At 40.9% G+C, this 20,459-nt stretch overlaps 1 protein-coding gene across 3 annotated transcripts in view; it reads right to left on the bottom strand.

Annotated features, from left to right (window-relative positions):
- Positions 1 to 978: 978 nt before the first annotated feature.
- Positions 979 to 20,459, bottom strand: part of LOC135472574 (cyclic GMP-AMP synthase-like receptor) — a 31,620-nt gene continuing 12,139 nt past the window's right edge. For 2 of the 3 annotated variants that reach the window (XM_064752134.1, XM_064752133.1), the window contains exons 2-4: positions 5,591 to 5,721; positions 3,970 to 4,191; positions 979 to 2,762 (exon numbers count right to left, since the gene is read on the bottom strand). In XM_064752134.1, coding sequence (XP_064608204.1) covers positions 1,555 to 2,762; positions 3,970 to 4,191; positions 5,591 to 5,696 — 1,536 coding nt within the window. In that variant the 5' untranslated portion in view covers positions 5,697 to 5,721 and the 3' untranslated portion in view covers positions 979 to 1,554. Of the gene's footprint in view, positions 2,763 to 3,969; positions 4,192 to 5,590; positions 5,722 to 20,287; positions 20,375 to 20,459 lie in introns of all 3 variants that reach the window. The other variant, XM_064752132.1, reaches the window with a different exon arrangement.

Here is a 20,459-nt window from a genome sequence, read left to right as displayed (position 1 = left end):
TTTGCATGAAATTAACATTCTAGTTGATGTACATGTACTGTAAACACACCAAACATATGTATCACCATATACAAGGGTAGGAGTGCTAAAAGGAATTAGAAATTTTTTTCATGCACAAAGAGCGTAGCAGTATACCATATGGTGCATCAGTAGTCAATGTATTGAACAGTTGACTCAGTAGTAGCTTGCATGGTGCACAGCAGGGTCAGCAGTAGTCTACATGGCACACAGCTGGGTCAGCAGTAGTCTACATGGTGCACAGCAGGGTCAGCAGTAGTCTACATGGCACACAGCTGGGTCAGCAGTAGTCTACATGGTGCACAGCAGGGTCAGCAGTAGTCTACATGGTGCACAGCAGGGTCAGCAGTAGTCTACATGGTGCACAGCAGGGTCAGCAGTAGTCTACATGGTGCACAGCAGGATCAGCAGTAATCTACATGGTGCACAGCAGGGTCAGCAGTAATCTACATGGTGCACAGCAGGGTCAGCAGTGGTCTACATGGTGCACAGCAGGGTCAGCAGTGGTCTACATGGTGCACAGCTGGGTCAGCAGTGGTCTACATGGTGCACAGCAGGGTCAGCAGTAGTCTACATGGTGCACAGCTGACTCAATGTAGTCTCAATGGTGCACTGTTGGAACAGTATTAGTCTGAATGGTATACGGCTGACTCAGTAGTAGTCTGCATGGTGCACAGCTGACTCAATGTAGTCTACATGGTGCACAGTTGGCTAAGTAGTAGTCTGCATGGTGCACAGTTAACTCAGTAGTTGTCTACATGGTGCACAGCTGACTCAGTAGTAGTCTACATGGTAAACAGTTGACTCAGTAGTAGTCCACATAGTTCACAGTTGACTCAGTAGTAGTCTGGATGGTTCGCAGCTGACTCAGTGGTAGTTTGTATGGTGCACAGTTGACTCTGTAGGAGTCTACATGGTGTACAGTTAACTCAGTAGTTGTCTACATGGTGCACAGTTGGCTCAGTAGTAGTCTACATGGTTCACAGTTGACTCAGTAGTAGTCCACATGGTTCACAGTTGACTCAGTAGTAGTCTGGATGGTTCGCAGCTGACTCAGTGGTAGTTTGTATGGTGCACAGTTGACTCTGTAGTAGTCTACATGGTGTACAGTTGACTCAGTAGTAGTCTGTATGGTGCACAGTTGACTCAGTAGTAGTCTGTATGGTGCACAGCTGGGTCAGCAGTAGTCTGTATGGTGCACAGCTGGGTCAGCAGTAGTCTACATGGTGCACAGCTGACTCAGTAGTAATCTACATGGTATACAGTTGGCCCATTAATTGTTTAGTGCTCAGTATTGTTGTGTGTGGAGTTGTTAACTTGGCTCAGCAGTTTTTTCATAATGCACACACACAATGGTCGAAATGTAGAAATCTGGAGATTTAATAATAATTGTAAAGACTGGATATGCTTTGTTGTGCTGGAAGAACAGGGCATACATTCTTGATGATTATATAAACATTTGAATCAAGGACTGATTTCTAGAACTGAATAAGATGTGGGTATTAAGCAGAGAGTGTAAAGTACAAACACAAGAATTCACAACTCATCCTTAAGCTCTGGAACATTTATCCATCTCTTCACAGTATCATCAAAATTCTCCAATATTCTCTTGAGTCTACCTTCCATATTGATGATTGTGTCCGAGGTGCACGAGGAAAACAGATTGACACTGTTGAGAAAGCAGCATGGAAGATTTTGTTCGACTGCAAATTTGTGCAGGTAATCTGTGAAATCAAGTAGCTGGTCACACAGCGGCTTGGACGCCCATACATAGCCACTACGGTCAAGATGACAGTAAGTGTTCTTCAGCTGATACGACGAAAGATGGTTCAAGGGCATTTCTTTGTGACGAAACAGAGCTTTTGCTAGGCGCAGCAAGCTCAAGTTATCTGATTTACTGGCGATGAGATCTCTTTCTTGCTCCTGGAAAGACTGTCGCCAGGACAGGGGATAATTCTTAGCCAATCCTAAGTCAGCTTTCTTAGCGACAAACTGCTGTCCATCGACTGTTGTGATGAGCGGGACCAATTCAATACGGTAAGTTTCTGGCTGGCAGTCCAACTCCACGCTGACTGTTGGCCCTTTATATCCAGGCCGGTACTGGTGACAGTCGCCTATCATCGCAACTTTACCATTAACCACTGCTTTCTGCACAATACTTTGTAGTTTACTGATGATACGAGATGGACTAAGGAAATTGTAACCGTCCTTGACCTCGCCATATTTATCACAGACTGACGGCTCATCACAGGAGATGAGTTTGTAGCCAGGCATGTCGGGAATGGTATGAGCAGTCAGCCTTCCTGAGCTTATCTTGAGAGGAAGATGAAAATCAAAATCAGCAATCTTCACAGCAGCCAGACCTTCAGACATACTGCCCACCAAAGTGTAACGTGTGAATGTCAAGCCCTCCATGTTGGAAATGATTTGTGTCCATATCTGCTTCATGAACTGGTCAACGATGCGGCGGCTTGTTTGCACATCCTTGGACGGAACACGGACCTCTTTCTCGTAGAATTTCACTAGTTGTCTATTCAGTTTGTCACTGCAACGTAGTTTGTCACTACGATACGTACCCTCGGTTTCTTTCCCTGACAGCCAATAAGAAAGTGCTTTTAGGCCTAAGGTCACTATAGACCTTACGCCATCTCCTTGTGATGGGTGTCTCTCCTCTGCTCGACCTTCGTTCACTTTGGATTGTTTTCGCTGATTGGTCGCATGCATATCTCCACTGTTCCTTTCAGCTGAAAATAAAACTGGAGAAATCTAATCAACACATCAAACTATAACTATCTATAATTTACATTTTTTGTATAATGGTACTAATGGTCTCTTATCAATGGGACCGCTGAAAGTTCATGTTCATGCTGGCTTCCTCTACAGTGGGGTATGGGAATTGAAGTCTGGCAGCAATCTGCAGATGGTCGTGAGTTTCTGCCCAGTTTCCACCCACCACAATGATGACTGCTGTTGTATAAGTGAAATATTTTTGAGTACGGCGTAAAACACTAACCAAATAAATAAATAAATAAATATTGGTACCAGAACTGGTCAGAGAGACTCCAAAAAGCCTTAACACATACATGTATTTAACGTAACATGTGTACTAATGATCTACATGTACATTAAATGGAAACTCAGCTAATTTTGATTCTTGTGTCCCAAATTAATATTGATATCTGAAGTAAAAATCATATTTGTTCTGCAAATTAAAACTACTTCAGACCATAATTCTGTGAAATCGGTTTCCTAACAGGTTGTTTAAAACAGCAAATAGGAAGTTCTGAATCAATGGTTTTAATCAACAAGTAAAAATAAACATTAAGAACTAGCTGCAACACTTCCTTCTGGAAGAACAAAACCTGAAAATAAAAAGGATGAGTAAGAGAAAGTTGATCCTCGTTTTGCCATGGACACAATGTCTGGGAGCAGTATGTAAATGAAGGAGATTCATTCCATTTGAATTTGGCTATGGCCACTAGGCAGACATTCCATTTGAATTTGGCTATGGCCACTGGGCAGACATTCCATTTGAATTTGGCTATGGCCATCGGGCAGACATTCCATTTGAATTTGGCTATGGCCACTGGGCAGACATTCCATTTGAATTTGGCTATGGCCATCGGGCAGACATTCCATTTGAATTTGGCTATGGCCAGTGGGCAGACATTCCATTTGAATTTGACTATGGCCATTGGGCAGACATTCCATTTGAATTTGGCTATGGCCAGTGGGCAGACATTCCATTTGAATTTGGCTATGGCCATTGGTCAGACATTTGATTATTGTATCAACCTTCTTCATATACAACAACTCTCCATTAAATAACTGTGAGGCAACCTTTCCCAAACAACATCCCAAACACAAATTTTCAAAGAAAGAAAGCTCTATGTCCACATAAAAATGCAATATAAGCAGTGTCCAAACCATTGTGTTGAATAAAAATAGAACCTTTCTCCCTGGACTTGTGTTTCTTCTTCTCCTTTTTCTTCTGTCTCTTTGACCCCCGTAATTTCTTACTCCCTCCAGAGTTGGAATGTCCTCCATTTGAGTCTTCTACCTCTTTGTCCATTTTATCCTTTTTCCTTTTGTTTTTCTTAGATGAGCTGTGATTAAAATCTGCATCAGTGATGATTTCTCTGGTTCGTTTGTCTCCTTTCAAATCCCCAGAGCCTAGAGCAGTAAGCAAATGCTGACCATGACCCCAAGCACAGGAAATTATAAAAAATTCCAAATTTAAATTCCAAATTCAAATTCAAACCCAGTCCATTAAAAAGGTGCAACCATTAACCACTTAACCATTAACCACTTATCTATCAACCACTTAACCATCAATCACACTATCCATCAACCACTTCACCATCAACCACTTAAGCATAAACCACTTATCTATCAACCACTTATCCATCAACCACTTCACCATCAACCACTTCACCATCAATCACTTATCCATCAACCACTTCACCATCAACCACTTAAGCATCAACCACTTCCCCATCAATCACTTATCCATCAACCACTTCACCATCAACCACTTAAGCATCAACCACTTCCCCATCAATCACTTATCCATCAACCACTTCACCATCAACCACTTAAGCATCAACCACTTCACCATCAATCACTTATCCATCAACCACTTCACCATCAACCACTTCACCATCAATCACTTAAGCATAAACCACTTATCTATCAACCACTTATCCATCAACCACTTCACCATCAACCACTTCACCATCAATCACTTATCCATCAACCACTTATCCATCAACCACTTCACCATCAATCACTTCACCATCAATCACTTATCCATCAACCACTTCACCATCAACCACTTAAGCATCAACCACTTCACCATCAATCACTTATCCATCAACCACTTCACCATTAAGCACTTCAAGATTTATATTAAATGACCTAAAATTTCACTCCAAATTTAGTTATTTATTTATTTATTTATTTCATTGGTGTTTTATGCTGTACTCAAGAATATTTCACTTATACAACGGCAGCCGGCATAATGGTGGTGCAGAGTCCGGGGGAAAGCCAGGACAATCCGCAGGTTGCTGACAGACTTTCCCATTTACAGCTGGAGAGGATGCCAGCATGAATGGGACGAACTCACAGCAACCCCATTGGTGAGAGGCTCTTGGGTCATTACGCTGTGCTAGCATGCTAACCAAATGAGCCATGGAGGCTTCCCCTTTCACTCTAAAACATCTTTTCCTGAGGCAATTAAATACTATAAAACACTGCTTTTAGGTCATTTATTGCAATTAAAAGCACTCGTTTCACATGTTTTTGTCTTACAGCACTATTTTCACAATATCCACCCACTCCTACTTATTCCACCCACCCATTATCCACACATTCATCCACCCACCAACTCACCCATCCACCTCTCCATCACAACAAAAACCCCACCCATCCACCTTTCCATCCACCCCTCCACCAACCCAACCATCCACCTTACCATCAACCCACCCACTCATCTATCCACAATTCCATCCAGATATATGAATAATTTCTTCATCCACACCCCCAAATCTGACAGATTCGTGGTTTGACTTACCCGGGTTTTTCACCTGTTTGCCCTTCCCCTTTGATCTCTTCAGTTCTCCCTCAGGGAGGTAGGACAGTACCAGGAAGAAGCAGATGAATAATGGTAACAGCTTCATATTGAATGCCACTTCAGCTCAACGCCTGGAAAGATTGACAGTTGATCCATTAAATGACTGAATAGAGGGGCATGTACATGGACGTGGGCACTGAAACGTACATGGACGTGGGCACTGAAGCGTACATGGACGTGGGCACTGAAACGTACATGGACGTGGGCACTGAAACGTACATGGACGTGGGCACTGAAACATACATGTACATGGACATGGGCACTGAAACATACATGGACATGGGCACTGAAACGTACATGCACGTGGGCGCTGAAACGTACATGCACGTGGGCGCTGAAACATACATGGACATGGGCACTGAAACATACATGGACGTGGGCGCTGAAACGTACATGGACGTGGGCACTGAAACATACATGGACATGGGCACTGAAACATACATGGACGTAGGCACTGAAACGTACATGGACGTGGGCACTGAAACGTACATGGACGTGGGCGCTGAAACATACATGTACATTGACAGGCAGGTACTAGGGAAGCTGAAAAGTTCTTAGCCCGAGGTACTTCAAGAAGATTCGTCAGACATTGTGATGATTCTTGTTCAATATATTGATAAGGAGGGGCTCAATTAGTTATCTATATATTGAGCAGATAGGATGAGTCCCAGTCTCAGGCCGAGAACTGTCCAGCCTCCCCTAGCATCAGTCTTGAATGAAGGAAACTCAAAGTAATCAACAAATGATGATGATTTGATTTATTTACTGTTTCAAAATGTAAGTAGAGTTGATCCTTCATCACACATAACAATCCCTTACAGATGGGAACTTCATCACAGGTAATAATCCTTTACAGATGGGAACTTCATCACAGGTAACAATCTCTTAAAGGATGGGAACTTCACTACAGGTAACAATCCCTTACAGATGGGAACTTCATCACAGGTAATAATCCTTTACAGATGGGAACTTCATCACAGGTAACAATCTCTTAAAGGATGGGAACTTCACTACAGGTAACAATCCCTTACAGATGGGAACTTCATCACAGGTAACAATCCCTTACAGATGGGAACTTCACCACAGGTAACAATCCCTTACAGATGGGAACTTCATCACAGGTAACAATCCCTTACAGATGGGAACTTCATCACAGGTAACAATCTCTTAAAGGATGGGAACTTCACTACAGGTAACAATCCCTTACAGATGGGAACTTCATCACAGGAAATAATCTCTTACAGATGGGAACTTCATCACAGGTAACAATCCCTTACAGATGGGAACTTCACCACAGGTAACAATCCCTTACAGATGGGAACTTCATCACAGATAACAATCCCTTACAGATGGGAACTTCATCACAGGTAACAATCCCTTACAGATGGGAACTTCACTACAGGTAACAATCCCTTACAGATGGGAACTTCATCACAGGTAACAATCCCTTACAGATGGGAACTTCATCACAGGTAACAACTTCTCACAGATGGGAACATCAGCTGAACGCAGAGGCAGCAACAAGTACCATTTTTCTCTTTGGTATGATCTGATGCGGGTTTGATCCCAGGCCTCTTCATTTTGAGGCAGAAGCTCTAACCATATATAGGCCACTGGAGCTGTCATGTACATGTAGCAAAGAAAACTAAATTGTCCATTTCAGTGCTTTTTATCACAAATATACAATCTTATCTGTCAATGTACAACACGTCACTTAAAGTACGTCAAATTAAAGGTCATATTAACCAGTGAAAAAGGGCGAATATACAATTACAGCTGGGGTGACTAAATACATATGACTGTAATTATTTCAAGATTAGAAAGGAATCATCAGAGTGGCTCCTTTGAAAGACGGACAAGTCATTTAATTGACACACTCCACACCACACATATTCAACATTCATAAATGCCAAAAGGCTTAATTATTTTTTAAAATCTTCAAGTTAAATTTAGTTGGAAGCCATTGTATATAATAACATTGTATATATAACATGTACAAATGGGTTCGTCAAAGGTTTCTGTCCCTTAAACCTTTCCTTGAGGTCATGCACATCATACAGTAACATGTATGTGTATAGGTATGGACCAGTTGGCTGGGTCGCAGCATGCAGATTTATAACAAGATGTTCCACCAACGAGCATCTTTGATTATCCACAAACACTCCAAAGCATCAGATACAGCTGCCATCCCAGGAGTGGATAACTGGCACAAAACAACTGTCATCAGTGGCCAAATTTATGACACAGATATTGATTGGAACTGGCCAACTGGAGCTCCTCTGCGATCCAGGGGGTCAGGCGGTAGACTGAGCGTAAGACAAGACAGGCGACAGTACCAACACGGCTAATGTCCTCAGAGACTGAACGCCAAATTCCAAGAACTGTTGAGCTCCACACCTCTGACAGCTGCTAGCTCTCATACAGTAATTGTGACAAAAAGCCAGGGGGACACAAGGCAGTGTCAGACCTAATCTCTGCAGATGAAACATCCAGAATGTAGCTCTGACAGAAAACCCACATGGCGCGTCCATGAATCCAAATGTATTTGGCATCCGATCAGTCGTATAACCAACCTGTACACCACTGCCACCATTTCTACGCAAATCATATTCTGAGGAAGCTGCAAATCTTTCACATATGTAGACACAGTTATACTGGTTAAGCTACACAGAGGGACATGTACAGCATGTCTGTCCTGCCTGCATGATGCAATGTAAACCTGTAGGACAGTCAGGCCTGTCACAACAGAACAGTGTTCACACATTCCAAGCCTTGGCCAGTGCAAAACAACCAGTATTCATTCAAAAGATTATTGATTTCAGCCCTACACTTTATCGGAAAATTTGCTCAACTGTGCTCTGAGTATCCGTATAATCATCATAATTCTCTCATCTGGCATCTCCATTACATTGCCTTGTCAATCATCAAAAACAATTGGAGCTAACTACAGTTGCGTGGGGCACAAAAGCAAGGCCTTTCCCTCAGGAATCCCACCAAATTACGGCAAATAAAGATACATGTAGCTTGTCAGGAAATCAAACAATAAATGTACTCCTGGTAAATTGATTTTTCAAGAGCTAAAATGAACACACACATAAGGCTTTCCTAACCCTTTTTTCACTCTCCAAAATCCACTGTGAATTGTTTCCTTTACTGTATAACATTCACATTCATTGCACCTCCAGAACATTTCATGTCACATCACTTTATTGTTATCCACCCACTACACACAATAAACCTCTTATCAAAAACGGACTTTATAAACCACTTTACTTACCATCTTCCATCATATTCTTGAGTATGATATAAATTGTCCTCAAAAATGAGCATCAAGGTGCTGAACTGTTTTGATTACAACCACTAGGTTGTCCTGCTGTTTATGCAATGTCTTTACGAAGCACAGAGAGCAACTGAGTGGTATCCACATCCCCTTGGGATTACAACGCGCCAGACTTTCATCACAGCCTCCTACAACCAGGCCTTGATTGATGCCTGCAATGTGCAATTAAGCCAGGAGTCGCTTTCCGCTCTTCTCATAGCTAGGAAGCAATCTGAACCAGTAAGCTATATAACACTGTTCATATATCTGAACCAATCAATCAACAACCCAAGATCAGGCGGAAATTTCTATGAGGTTCCACAGGGGGGTTGCTTGCTGTCTCTTATGTTCAGTTTCTAATAACCAGCTCTAACTCGATCTAACACTAGAAGCTTTCAGCAACAAGGTTGTGAGAGGACAGCACCTGTCTCAGCCTTGGGAGGTTCAAGAGGGGTGGACCTGTACTGAACCCAACATCTTCCTCATCTATTACATTCCATGAATAATCTGTCCAAATAAAACTTAAGTTTTTTACGAGCAAAGTACCTCTTGTATCATGATCGTAGGCCAACTGTGCATATAACATCAACATTTGGATTATGCATGTGATTGTTTACTGATACAAAAAATAGGTATGAAAATAAAGTATTCTGTCTAATAAACTGTTGATTATAAATACCTTGTAATCCCTGTATGTTGATGTCAAATATGAAACAAAATGATGCTTTAGTTTGAAAACAGACTGTAGTTTTTGTGGGCTGTGAAGGATTGGTATGAGCGGCCTTACACTGTACATGGCACAGGGGCCGAGGCTCAAGGACAAAAAGTGAAAAGAAAACCTTCTCAATAATCTTCCTAGATACATTCACATGTGTACTATATACATATATATACATGTATATTATGTAATTAGGTTGTAACTCTTATCAGCCTGACGTGCTCCTTTACAATAAGTGGTCCGGTTTCCTCCCACTATAAAGCTGGCTGCCATGAAATAAGTGAAATATTCTTGAGTACGGCCTAAAATACCAATCAAATAGATAAATAAAAAAGTGAATTTTAGGTTTAATTTTGATGTCATGTAAAGTTTAGTATGTAACAGAACAGATTATTAGATCTCCTGTCACATACTATGCAAAGCAAATAACATGCAATCACACAATTTTCATTTGTATTTCACCAGCATGACGTAGAGTTTATTGTCCACCAAGGGTATGTGTACAGTGTATGTGGTTCATGTGACATTATAAGGCAAGAGTCCGCTCTGCTGACCCTGATGTATAGCACTAACAAATATATTCCTATTTATGTAGTATTTATAGGGTAGACATGGGAAATTTGGTATCCATGGCAACATCAGAAGGATATGAAACATGTTCATCATCTATCAATATTACCATAACAAATTAAAAGTGCACATGCAAAAGAATCAGAGCAGTAGCTCATGTAGACATTTATACATGTGCCTCACCATATAGAGGTATCACACACAACACATACATCATTACAGGTATGCATCAATCTACCAAAACTGTGCATATACAATTAAATAAAATTCTAACCTAGCATAACAGAATCTTCATGTACATGAAAGTCATCCGTGATACAAGCCTCAAACTTTACCCTGAGTTGTTGATACCAAATAGCCCTCCAGACTTCATTAATCTGACCAAAACTCAGATTATAAGTGATGCAAGTGTCTTAACCTTGTACTGTCTGGTAACAGAAATGTAGGTGACCAACGCAGCATATTGAATGTGTACATGTGGCTTTTATCCTCACATGATCTTGACGTGGGGAACCCCCATTTACCACATCCACAATCCAGTATCGTAAGTCCAACTGACTTATAGCTTTGATATCAGTCACTGAATAAAAATCTGCACAATCCCTCAGAAAATCTTTGTTGAATGTAAACCAACCAACGCTGTGTTAACATTTAATAAACATGTTAAAGGAGGAAGGTAAGGGAGAAATGATGCTTTGACCATTTTGTTAGATTATGCTGAATGTACTAAAGATATTAACTGGTATGGAAGATACTGCTAGAAAGAAAAGCAAAAAGACCTTTTGGACCTAACATCTCACTAAACTGCTGAAAGGTTCAAAACAGGTGTCTGTGGTGCCAAATATATATATATATATATATATATATATATATATATATTTTGACAAAATGGTCTTAAACAGTCATGCTTCAATCTTTACCTTTTACAAGATGCCGCCACAACATGCACACAAATAGACAGACTTCTCCAGCCAGACTTCTCACAGGCACAGTACAAGCCGACAGGTTGTTAGCGGGAAAAAAAACTGTCCTTGTTAATAAATCAGGCTGAAATCATCAAATATTCAGTAGTGGTAATGCAAGATGGGAGAGAGACAAGTTATCGCTTCAAAGGGCAAAGCTATCAATGCTTAATGTCACACATGCCTGTGGTATGGATCGAGAAAAGCTAGAGTCTAAATACAGCCAAAATAAGTCAAATATCATCGTATCATATCCTACAATGTAATGATCCAATACTGAAGAACCATATCATGATGACAATATGGCATTCGACTGAAAGACATCATATGAGGATTTTGACTGAGATACACCATGGTCTGACTGAAATACATAATGGTGTGACTGAAAGACACCATAGTGTGGATAAGAGAATGGTTACAGCTGAAGAGAGCATACTTAGATTGGATGAGAACATGGTTAGTGTGGATGAGAACATGGTCAGGGTGGATGAGAACATGGTTAGGGTGGATGAGAACATGGCTGGGGGATGAGAACATGGTTGGGAGAATGAGAACATGGTTGGGAGGATGAGAGCATGGTTAGGGTGGATGAGAACATGGTTAGGTGGATGAGAACATGGTTAGGTGGATGAGAACATGGTTAGGTGGATGAGAGCATGGTTAGGGTGGATGAGAACATGGTTAGGTGGATGAGAACATGGTTAGGTGGATGAGAACATGGTTAGGTGGATGAGAACATGGTTAGGTGGATGAGAATATGTTTACGGTGGATCAGAGCATGGTTAGGGTGGATGAAAACATGGTTAGAATGGATGAGACCATGGTTGAGAGGATGAAAACATGGTTAGAGTGGATGACAGCATGGTAAGGGAGGATAAGAGGATGGTTAGAGCGAATGAGAACATGATATTGGAGGATGACAGCATAGTTAGGGAGGATGAGAATGTTAGGACAGATGAGAGCCTGCATTGGAAGGACAGATGAGAGCATTGTTAGGACAGATGAGAGCCTGCATTGTAAGGACAGATGAGAGCATATTTAGGACAGATGAGAGTATGCATTGTAAGGACAGATCAGAGTATTGTTAGGACAGATGAGAGTCTGCATTGTAAGGACAGATGAGAGCATATTTAGGACAGATGAGAGTCTGCATTGTAAGGACAGATGAGAGCATATTTAGGACAGATGAGAGAGTCTGCATTGTAAGGACAGATGAGAGCATATTTAGGACAGATGAGAGTCTGCATTGTAAGGACAGATGAGAGTATTGTTAGGACAGATGAGAGTCTGCATTGTAAGGACAGATGAGAGCATTGTTAGGACAGATGAGAGTATTGTTAGGACAGATGAGAGTCTGCATTGTAAGGACAGATGAGAGCATTGTAAGGACAGATGAGAGTATTGTTAGGCCAGATGAGAGTCTGCATTGTAAGGACAGATGAGAGTATTGTTAGGACAGATGAGAGTCTGCATTGTAAGGACAGATGAGAGTATTGTTAGGACAGATGAGAGAGTCTGCATTGTAAGGAGAGATGAGAGCATTGTTAGGACAGATGAGAGTCTGCATTGTAAGGACAGATGAGAGCATTGTTAGGACAGATGAGAGAGTCTGCATTGTAAGGACAGATGAGAGTATTGTTAGGACAGATGAGAGTATGCATTGTAAGGACAGATCAGAGTATTGTTAGGACAGATGAGAGCCTGCATTGGAAGGACAGATGAGAGCATTGTTAGGATGGATGAGAGCCTGCATTGGACGGACAGATGAGAGCATATTTAGGACAGATGAGAGCCTGCATTGTAAGGACAGATGACAGCATTGTTAGGACAGATGAGAGTCTGCATTGTAAGGACAGATGAGAGCATTGTTAGGACAGATGAGAGTCTGCATTGGAAGGACAGATGAGAGCATTGTTAGGACAGATGAGAGTCTGCATTGTAAGGACAGATGAGAGCATTGTTAGGACAGATGAGAGTCTGCATTGTAAGGACAGACGAGAGTCTGCATTGTAAGGACAGATGAGAGCATTGTTAGGACAGATGAGAGTCTGCATTGTAAGGACAGATGAGAGCATATTTAGGACAGATGAGAGTCTGCATTGTAAGGACAGATGAGAGTATTGTTAGGACAGATGAGAGTCTGCATTGTAAGGACAGATGAGAGTATTGTTAGGACAGATGAGAGTCTGCATTGTAAGGACAGATGAGAGTATTGTTAGGACAGATGAGAGAGTCTGCATTGTAAGGAGAGATGAGAGCATTGTTAGGACAGATGAGAGTCTGCATTGGAAGGACAGATGAGAGCATTGTTAGGACAGATGAGAGAGTCTGCATTGTAAGGACAGATGAGAGTATTGTTAGGACAGATGAGAGTATGCATTGTAAGGACAGATCAGAGTATTGTTAGGACAGATGAGAGCCTGCATTGGAAGGACAGATGAGAGCATTGTTAGGATGGATGAGAGCCTGCATTGGACGGACAGATGAGAGCATATTTAGGACAGATGAGAGCCTGCATTGTAAGGACAGATGACAGCATTGTTAGGACAGATGAGAGTCTGCATTGTAAGGACAGATGAGAGCATTGTTAGGACAGATGAGAGTCTGCATTGTAAGGACAGATGAGAGCATTGTTAGGACAGATGAGAGTCTGCATTGTAAGGACAGATGAGAGCATTGTTAGGACAGATGAGAGTCTGCATTGTAAGGACAGACGAGAGTCTGCATTGTAAGGACAGATGAGAGCATTGTTAGGACAGATGAGAGTCTGCATTGTAAGGACAGATGAGAGCATATTTAGGACAGATGAGAGTCTGCATTGGAAGGACAGATGAGAGCATTGTTAGGACAGATGAGAGCCTGCATTGTAAGGACAGATGAGAGTATTGTTAGGCCAGATGAGAGCCTGCATTGGAAGGACAGATGAGAGTATTGTTAGGACAGATGAGAGTCTGCATTGTAAGGACAGATGAGAGTATTGTTAGGACAGATGAGAGTCTGCATTGGAAGGACAGATGAGAGCATTGTTAGGACAGGTGAGAGCCTGCATTGTAAGGACAGATGAGAGTATTGATAGGACAGATGAGAGAGTCTGCATTGTAAGGACAGATGAGAGTATTGTTAGGACAGATGAGAGTCTGCATTGTAAGGACAGATGAGAGTATTGTTAGGACAGATGAGAGAGTCTGCATTGTAAGGACAGATGAGAGCATTGTTAGGACAGATGAGAGTCTGCATTGGAAGGACAGATGAGAGCATTGTTAGGACAGATGAGAGCCTGCATTGTAAGGACAGATGAGAGTATTGTCAGGACAGATGAGAGTCTGCATTGTAAGGACAGATGAGAGTATTGTTAGGACAGATGAGAGTCTGCATTGGAAGGACAGATGAGAGCATTGTTAGGACAGATGAGAGTATGCATTGCAAGGACAGATAAAAGTATTGATAGGACAGATGAGAGACTGCATTGGAAGGACGGAGGAGAGCATTGTTTGGACAAATGAAAGCATTGTAGTACAGATGAGAGCTTGCATTATAGGTACCGATGAGAGCGTTGCTAGAACGGATGAGAGATTAGGAAGGTTGAGCCTGTATTGTTCGGACTGAAGAGAGCATTGTAAAGACGGATGAGAGCATTCTTCGGACGGATGACAGCCTACATTATAAGGATGGATGAGAGCGTTGCTAGAACAGATGAGAATATAGTTAGCACGGTTGAGCCTGTATTGTTAAGACTGATGAGAGCATTGACGGATGAGAGTCTGCGTTGTTAGGACTGATGAGAGAATTGTAAGGACAGATGAGAGCACTCTTAGGATAGATGAGAGCCTGCATTGTTAGGACTGATGAGAGCATTGTAAGGACGGATGAGAACACTCTTAGAACAGATGAGAGCCTGCATTGTTAGGGCTGATGAGAGCATTGTCAGGACGGATGAGAGCACTCTTAGGACAGATGAGAGCCTGCATTGTCAGGATGGATGAGAGCAATGACGGATGAGAGTCTGCATTGTTAGGACTGATGAGAGAATTGTAAGGACGGATGAGAGCACTCTTAGGACAGATGAGAGCCTGCATTGTTAGGACTGATGAGAGAATTGTAAGGACAGATGACAGCACTTAGGACAGATGAGAGCTTGCATTGTAAGGACAGATGAGAGCAAGAGCCTGCATTGTTAGGAAGTTTTAGGACATGGTAAGGATAGATCAGGAGTAGCCCTGCACCTGGTACCACTGTATACAATGTACCTTTGTGTACAGACCGGTTAGAGGCATATTGTTTGACAGAGGGAACATACCTAGCCTTCTCCTGGATCGATGGCCTTACAATTTCTCACATTATGCACTATACTACAGGAAATATGGATTGATAGCTTAGTTATGCTGGCAACAACCAGTAGGTGTAAATATCTGAGATGCTACATTGCATACATTGCATTTTTATTAACACCTTAAAAGCTTTGACATTTTCTGGCAGCTTTATAAAGGCCAGCTACTTAATTATCACCAGGCCAGTGGGTGTTGATACATTGCATACATGTACTGACCAGTCTTGGACAAAGTCCAGACACAAAAGTACCAAGTGACTGCCCTTTGCAGAAGGTGACAAAAACCTTTCACTAAAAGCAGCTGATGGGATATACGCTCCATTTCTTGTTTTTCAAATGCTTCATACACAAAATTACACATTTAATAGCAGTTTTTGTCATGCATAATGGCACATTCTATTATCCTTCTGGTTTTTCTATAACATGTACATCACTCAGTGTAAACATATGTCTAAACTGAGAAATGCAAACACTGGAACATGTTGAACTACATCATGACTGGCACCGCAACACTTGGACAAGAGCAGTACAAAGTAAGGATTCATTACAAGGTTTGAAGCCACAGCGTCAATCAAATTTACAAACACAGATTACAAGAACGCCCCTGCTTAGATCGAGTACCATATGAAATTGATCCTTCTCGGCGGTTCAAGTGCAGTGGTTGACAGAGGAGTGTCAGAGGTTTAATCTGTGCAGTGTACCTTTGTATCTAAGAATTATGCAAAATTGAAAGGTGCAGAAGAATGCTGGTAAGGAGATTTTAAACTGGACATGCATTAATTCTACGACAGTCTCTCAAGTTCCACATGAAACTCCAGTCACAGCTTCAAGGGTCATTATTTCTGTTGACTAAATGCGATTTCTACTAACATCACTAAAGTATGTCTTCAAAAAAACCATGCTGTACAATTTCAGATGAGAATTATGGTGAACTTTTAACCTGTTAGCCAAACAGAGCACTATGGTTCAGGACGTAGCTTTGTTCCAGTCATTTGCATGCATCAGTAATTTCTGTCAGGATAGCGTAGAGGTAACCATAGCAACTGTGTAATGTCACATTGAGATGAAAAACAGCAGAATGGATCCAGTAATCTGTTGTCCAACATGTAGATTTGAATGAAGACAAGGCAAAGGAAACACAACCAAATAAAATGTAATATATGTATGTCTACTGTACAATGTTCTCGTACTGTACAAAGTTCTCATACTGTACAATGTTCTCGTACTGTACAATGTTCTCGTACTGTTCAATGTTCTCGTACTGTACAATGTTCTCGTACTGTACAATGTTCTCGTACTGTTCAATGTTCTCGTACTGTTCAATGTTCTCGTACTGTTCAATGTTCTTGTACTGTACCTACGTGACATAGTGTTCTGTGGGTCAGCTTACAGTTATACATCATTTTACAGCACTGTTGTTTTTATACTGGAATTGTTTTACCCGTTGACAAGTAAATTCTTCATTTATTTATTTACAGGATTAGTACTTTATGCTCTAGCTAACTCAAAAGTATTTCACTTTATAACACTGTGTTCACTTCAAGACAATTTCACACTTACAGGGGCCCTCCGTGGCTCAGTCGGTTAGCGCACTAGCGCAGTGTAATGACCCAGGAGACTCTCACCAATGCGGTCGCTGTGAGTTCAACTCCAGCTCATGTTGGCTTCCTCTCCGGCCGTAAGTGGGAAGGTCTGCAAGCATCCTGCGGATGGTCGTGGGTTTCCCCCGGGTTCTGCCCGGTTTCCACCCACCATAATGCTGGCTGCCGTCGTATAAGTGAAATATTCTTGAGTACGGCATAAAACACCAATCAAATAAATAAATAAATAAATAAATAAATCACATTTACAAAGTGTGTATGGCAGTGGTCAGGTTTATTGGTGGAGGAAACCTTGACACCAGGAGGAAACCAAGGTGATAAGAGGAATAACCAGAGCGCCAGGAAGAAACCAGGGCTCCAGGAGAAAATCAGAAGAAAAACTCAGTGTGCCAGGAGGAAACGGGGTGCCAGGTGAAAACAGAGGCACAAGGAGGGAACCACAGCATTGGAGGAAACCAAGGCTTAAAGAGTAAACAAGCCTTAGCTATATTTCACTTTGATTTATGACAATTCTACATAACGGAGAAGAAAACCAGGACCCGAGCAAAGGGAAAAACAACTGCACATACCTGGCGGAGTTACTTGATGTAACGCCTTAGTCACTGAACAGTTATTAATGAGAAATGGATTTTAAAATGTGACCTACATAATTGTAAAAGGGCTATTGGTCTAAAGTAGGACTATGCCACTCAGACATGTTGGATTGGTCTACATTTAGCTAGGGTACAAGTGCAATGTTAACTCTTACCACTGTGTGTTATACAAGTTGAATATTGATTCTAGTTTTATTAACCCATGTTTTACAACCGACATGGTGAAATCATCCATTGCTTGTACATTATTACTCAAGTAATATATAACATCAGAAATGAAATGTCTAACATGACAGTTAAGTCACTACAAACTACATAAAAAAAAAAAAGCAAAAAACAAAAAAACAAATAACTTAGATTTGGTAGCAAGGCTACCAAAGAGCTTGTCTGTAGGAGACACATGAATGCAAAACTTCAGCTTGATACATAAAGTACTCAAATCATGAATTTGGTAATTTACGGTAATTAATATACACACTGAGCATCAGCGATAGAACATCACACTTAGCTGTGTCACTGCGTCACATATGCATGTAAAACTTCAGGTCAATACATGCTGTACTTTTTCAGATACCACCTGTAACATTTTGTTTAGCTTTGATTCTAAACACAACACACTGTCTCGCAGAGACCAAGTAGTTTTAACAAGGTGTCGTGTTGGGCATTCTCGTCTAACGCACAATTTCATACTAGATGGGAGCAGTGCTCCCGAGTGCGTTGAATGCGATGCCCAATATAGCATCAAACATATCTTGGTTGACTGTGTGGACTTTGCCCACGTTCGGCAGAGATTCTACTCGGTCGACTCTATATATGATTTGTTTGACAACATCGCTGGCGATGTTGTCATCAATTATTTGAAGGCCATTGGCCTTTATCATAAGATATAATTTATTAATATATAAATATTTATCACAAGATATAATTTATTAATATATAAATATTTATCTATAATGTTATATATACATTTCTTGATATATTATTTTTAAAATATGACGGTTTTCGAGTTTTAACTGTTTTTGGTTATTCTAATCTGGTTTTAAACATGTCCAAACATTTGTTTCCATTTTTAATGTTCTCACCAACATATCGGAAACCTCAAGCGCCTCGTGTTTCGACCTTGCTCTCGCCACGATATGGCTGAAATACTGCCGATGTGGCGTTAAACCATAATCATTCATTCATTCATTTAAACACAATACACTAAGTCAGAAATTTGGTAATTTATAGTATTTAATGTGTACACAATGTATGAACAATAAAATATTGCCCCCAACCACCTCGTGTTATTGTACAAGTGTGCATTAACTCCTCAACTCAATAAATGCAGTACATACCACCTCAAACATTTTGTTTAACTTTAATTCTAAGCACAATACACTAAGTTAGGAATTCAGTAATTTACGGTATTTAATGTGTACACACCCACTCAGTGATGGAATATCCCCTCTGTTACTGTGCTCTACATGTGTTCAAACCTTGATCTCAATACTGGTTTTACTTTATAAGACTCCACCCCTAACATTGTGTTTAACACTGCCTTTCCTTTCATTGGATAAAATGGTACGACATAAGCTATGTCTGTATTTTGTACCTTCAAGCTAAAAATTAGGCTTTCCTTGGAAAGTCTGTCAATATAGATTTGGGTTAATCTGAAAGAATTACAGTCCCTGCACAAATCAAACGTGAGCTTGTTAGTTCTCACACAAATCACATGCGAGTTTGTCTGAAACAGTTTGCCTACATAGAAATAAAAAGTGAATTTGTATGAAACAGTTAGTTCCCACAGAAGTGAAAAGTGTGCTTGTCTGAAACATTTTGCCTCCGCAGAAATCAGACCTGAATTTGTCTGAAACAGTTATAGTCCCACAGGAATTAGACCTGAATTTGTCTGAAACAGTTATAGTCCCACAGGAATTAGACCTGAATTTGTCTGAAACAGTTATAGTCCCACAGGAATTAGACCTGAATTTGTCTGAAACAGTTATAGTCCCACAGGAATTAGACCTTAGATGTCTTGAAACAGTTATAGTCCCACAGGAATTAGACCTTAGATGTCTTAAAACAATTTAATAGCCAGCTTATGATTGGCCCAAAAGCAACTCTTGCTCCCAGAAATAAGACTTGTACACAAGTTTGTCTGAAACAATTAGTTCCCACTGAAACTAGACATAGCCAAATTTGTTTGATATAATACAGGAATTAAACATTGGTAAATTACATATACTCTTATACATATTTCCAAGGAATTAGACAGAAGTTTCCCTGAAATTAGTGCCCATAGGAATTAGACGTCTGTCTGAGCCACTTAACCTTACAATTATTAGATGTGTGTGTATGCGTTTATCTGAAAGTTACCCCTTAGACATGGGAATTAGATGAGGTTAGATGAAAAAGTCAGTCTGAGATCTGAGATTAGGTTTGCCCAAAAGAGCGCTCACAGGTATTACAGATTTACTGTAAGACTGTCTTAAACAGTTTACCGAAACAGTCATCAACCACATTCATGTGACTGGTGTTCAACACTGTACTAAAGAACATTTTTACCTTCAGGACAACTGTCACGTCTATGGGTGTAGAAAAGTACAGTGCCTGTAGCAAAAAATACTTCGCTGCTGTAAGGGTCACCACCACCTAAAACAAAAATGTGGTTGCACAATTTGGAGAAAGTTTTTCCTGTTTTTAATACGTTCACATTGTTTTAATATGCTCATGACTG

The sequence above is a fragment of the Liolophura sinensis genome, chromosome 8 (genome assembly GCF_032854445.1).
Source record: "Liolophura sinensis isolate JHLJ2023 chromosome 8, CUHK_Ljap_v2, whole genome shotgun sequence".
NCBI classification, from domain to species: domain Eukaryota; kingdom Metazoa; phylum Mollusca; class Polyplacophora; order Chitonida; family Chitonidae; genus Liolophura; species Liolophura sinensis.
Note: the sequence above shows the minus strand (reverse complement) of the source record. Positions and strands in the feature narration are given on the sequence as shown.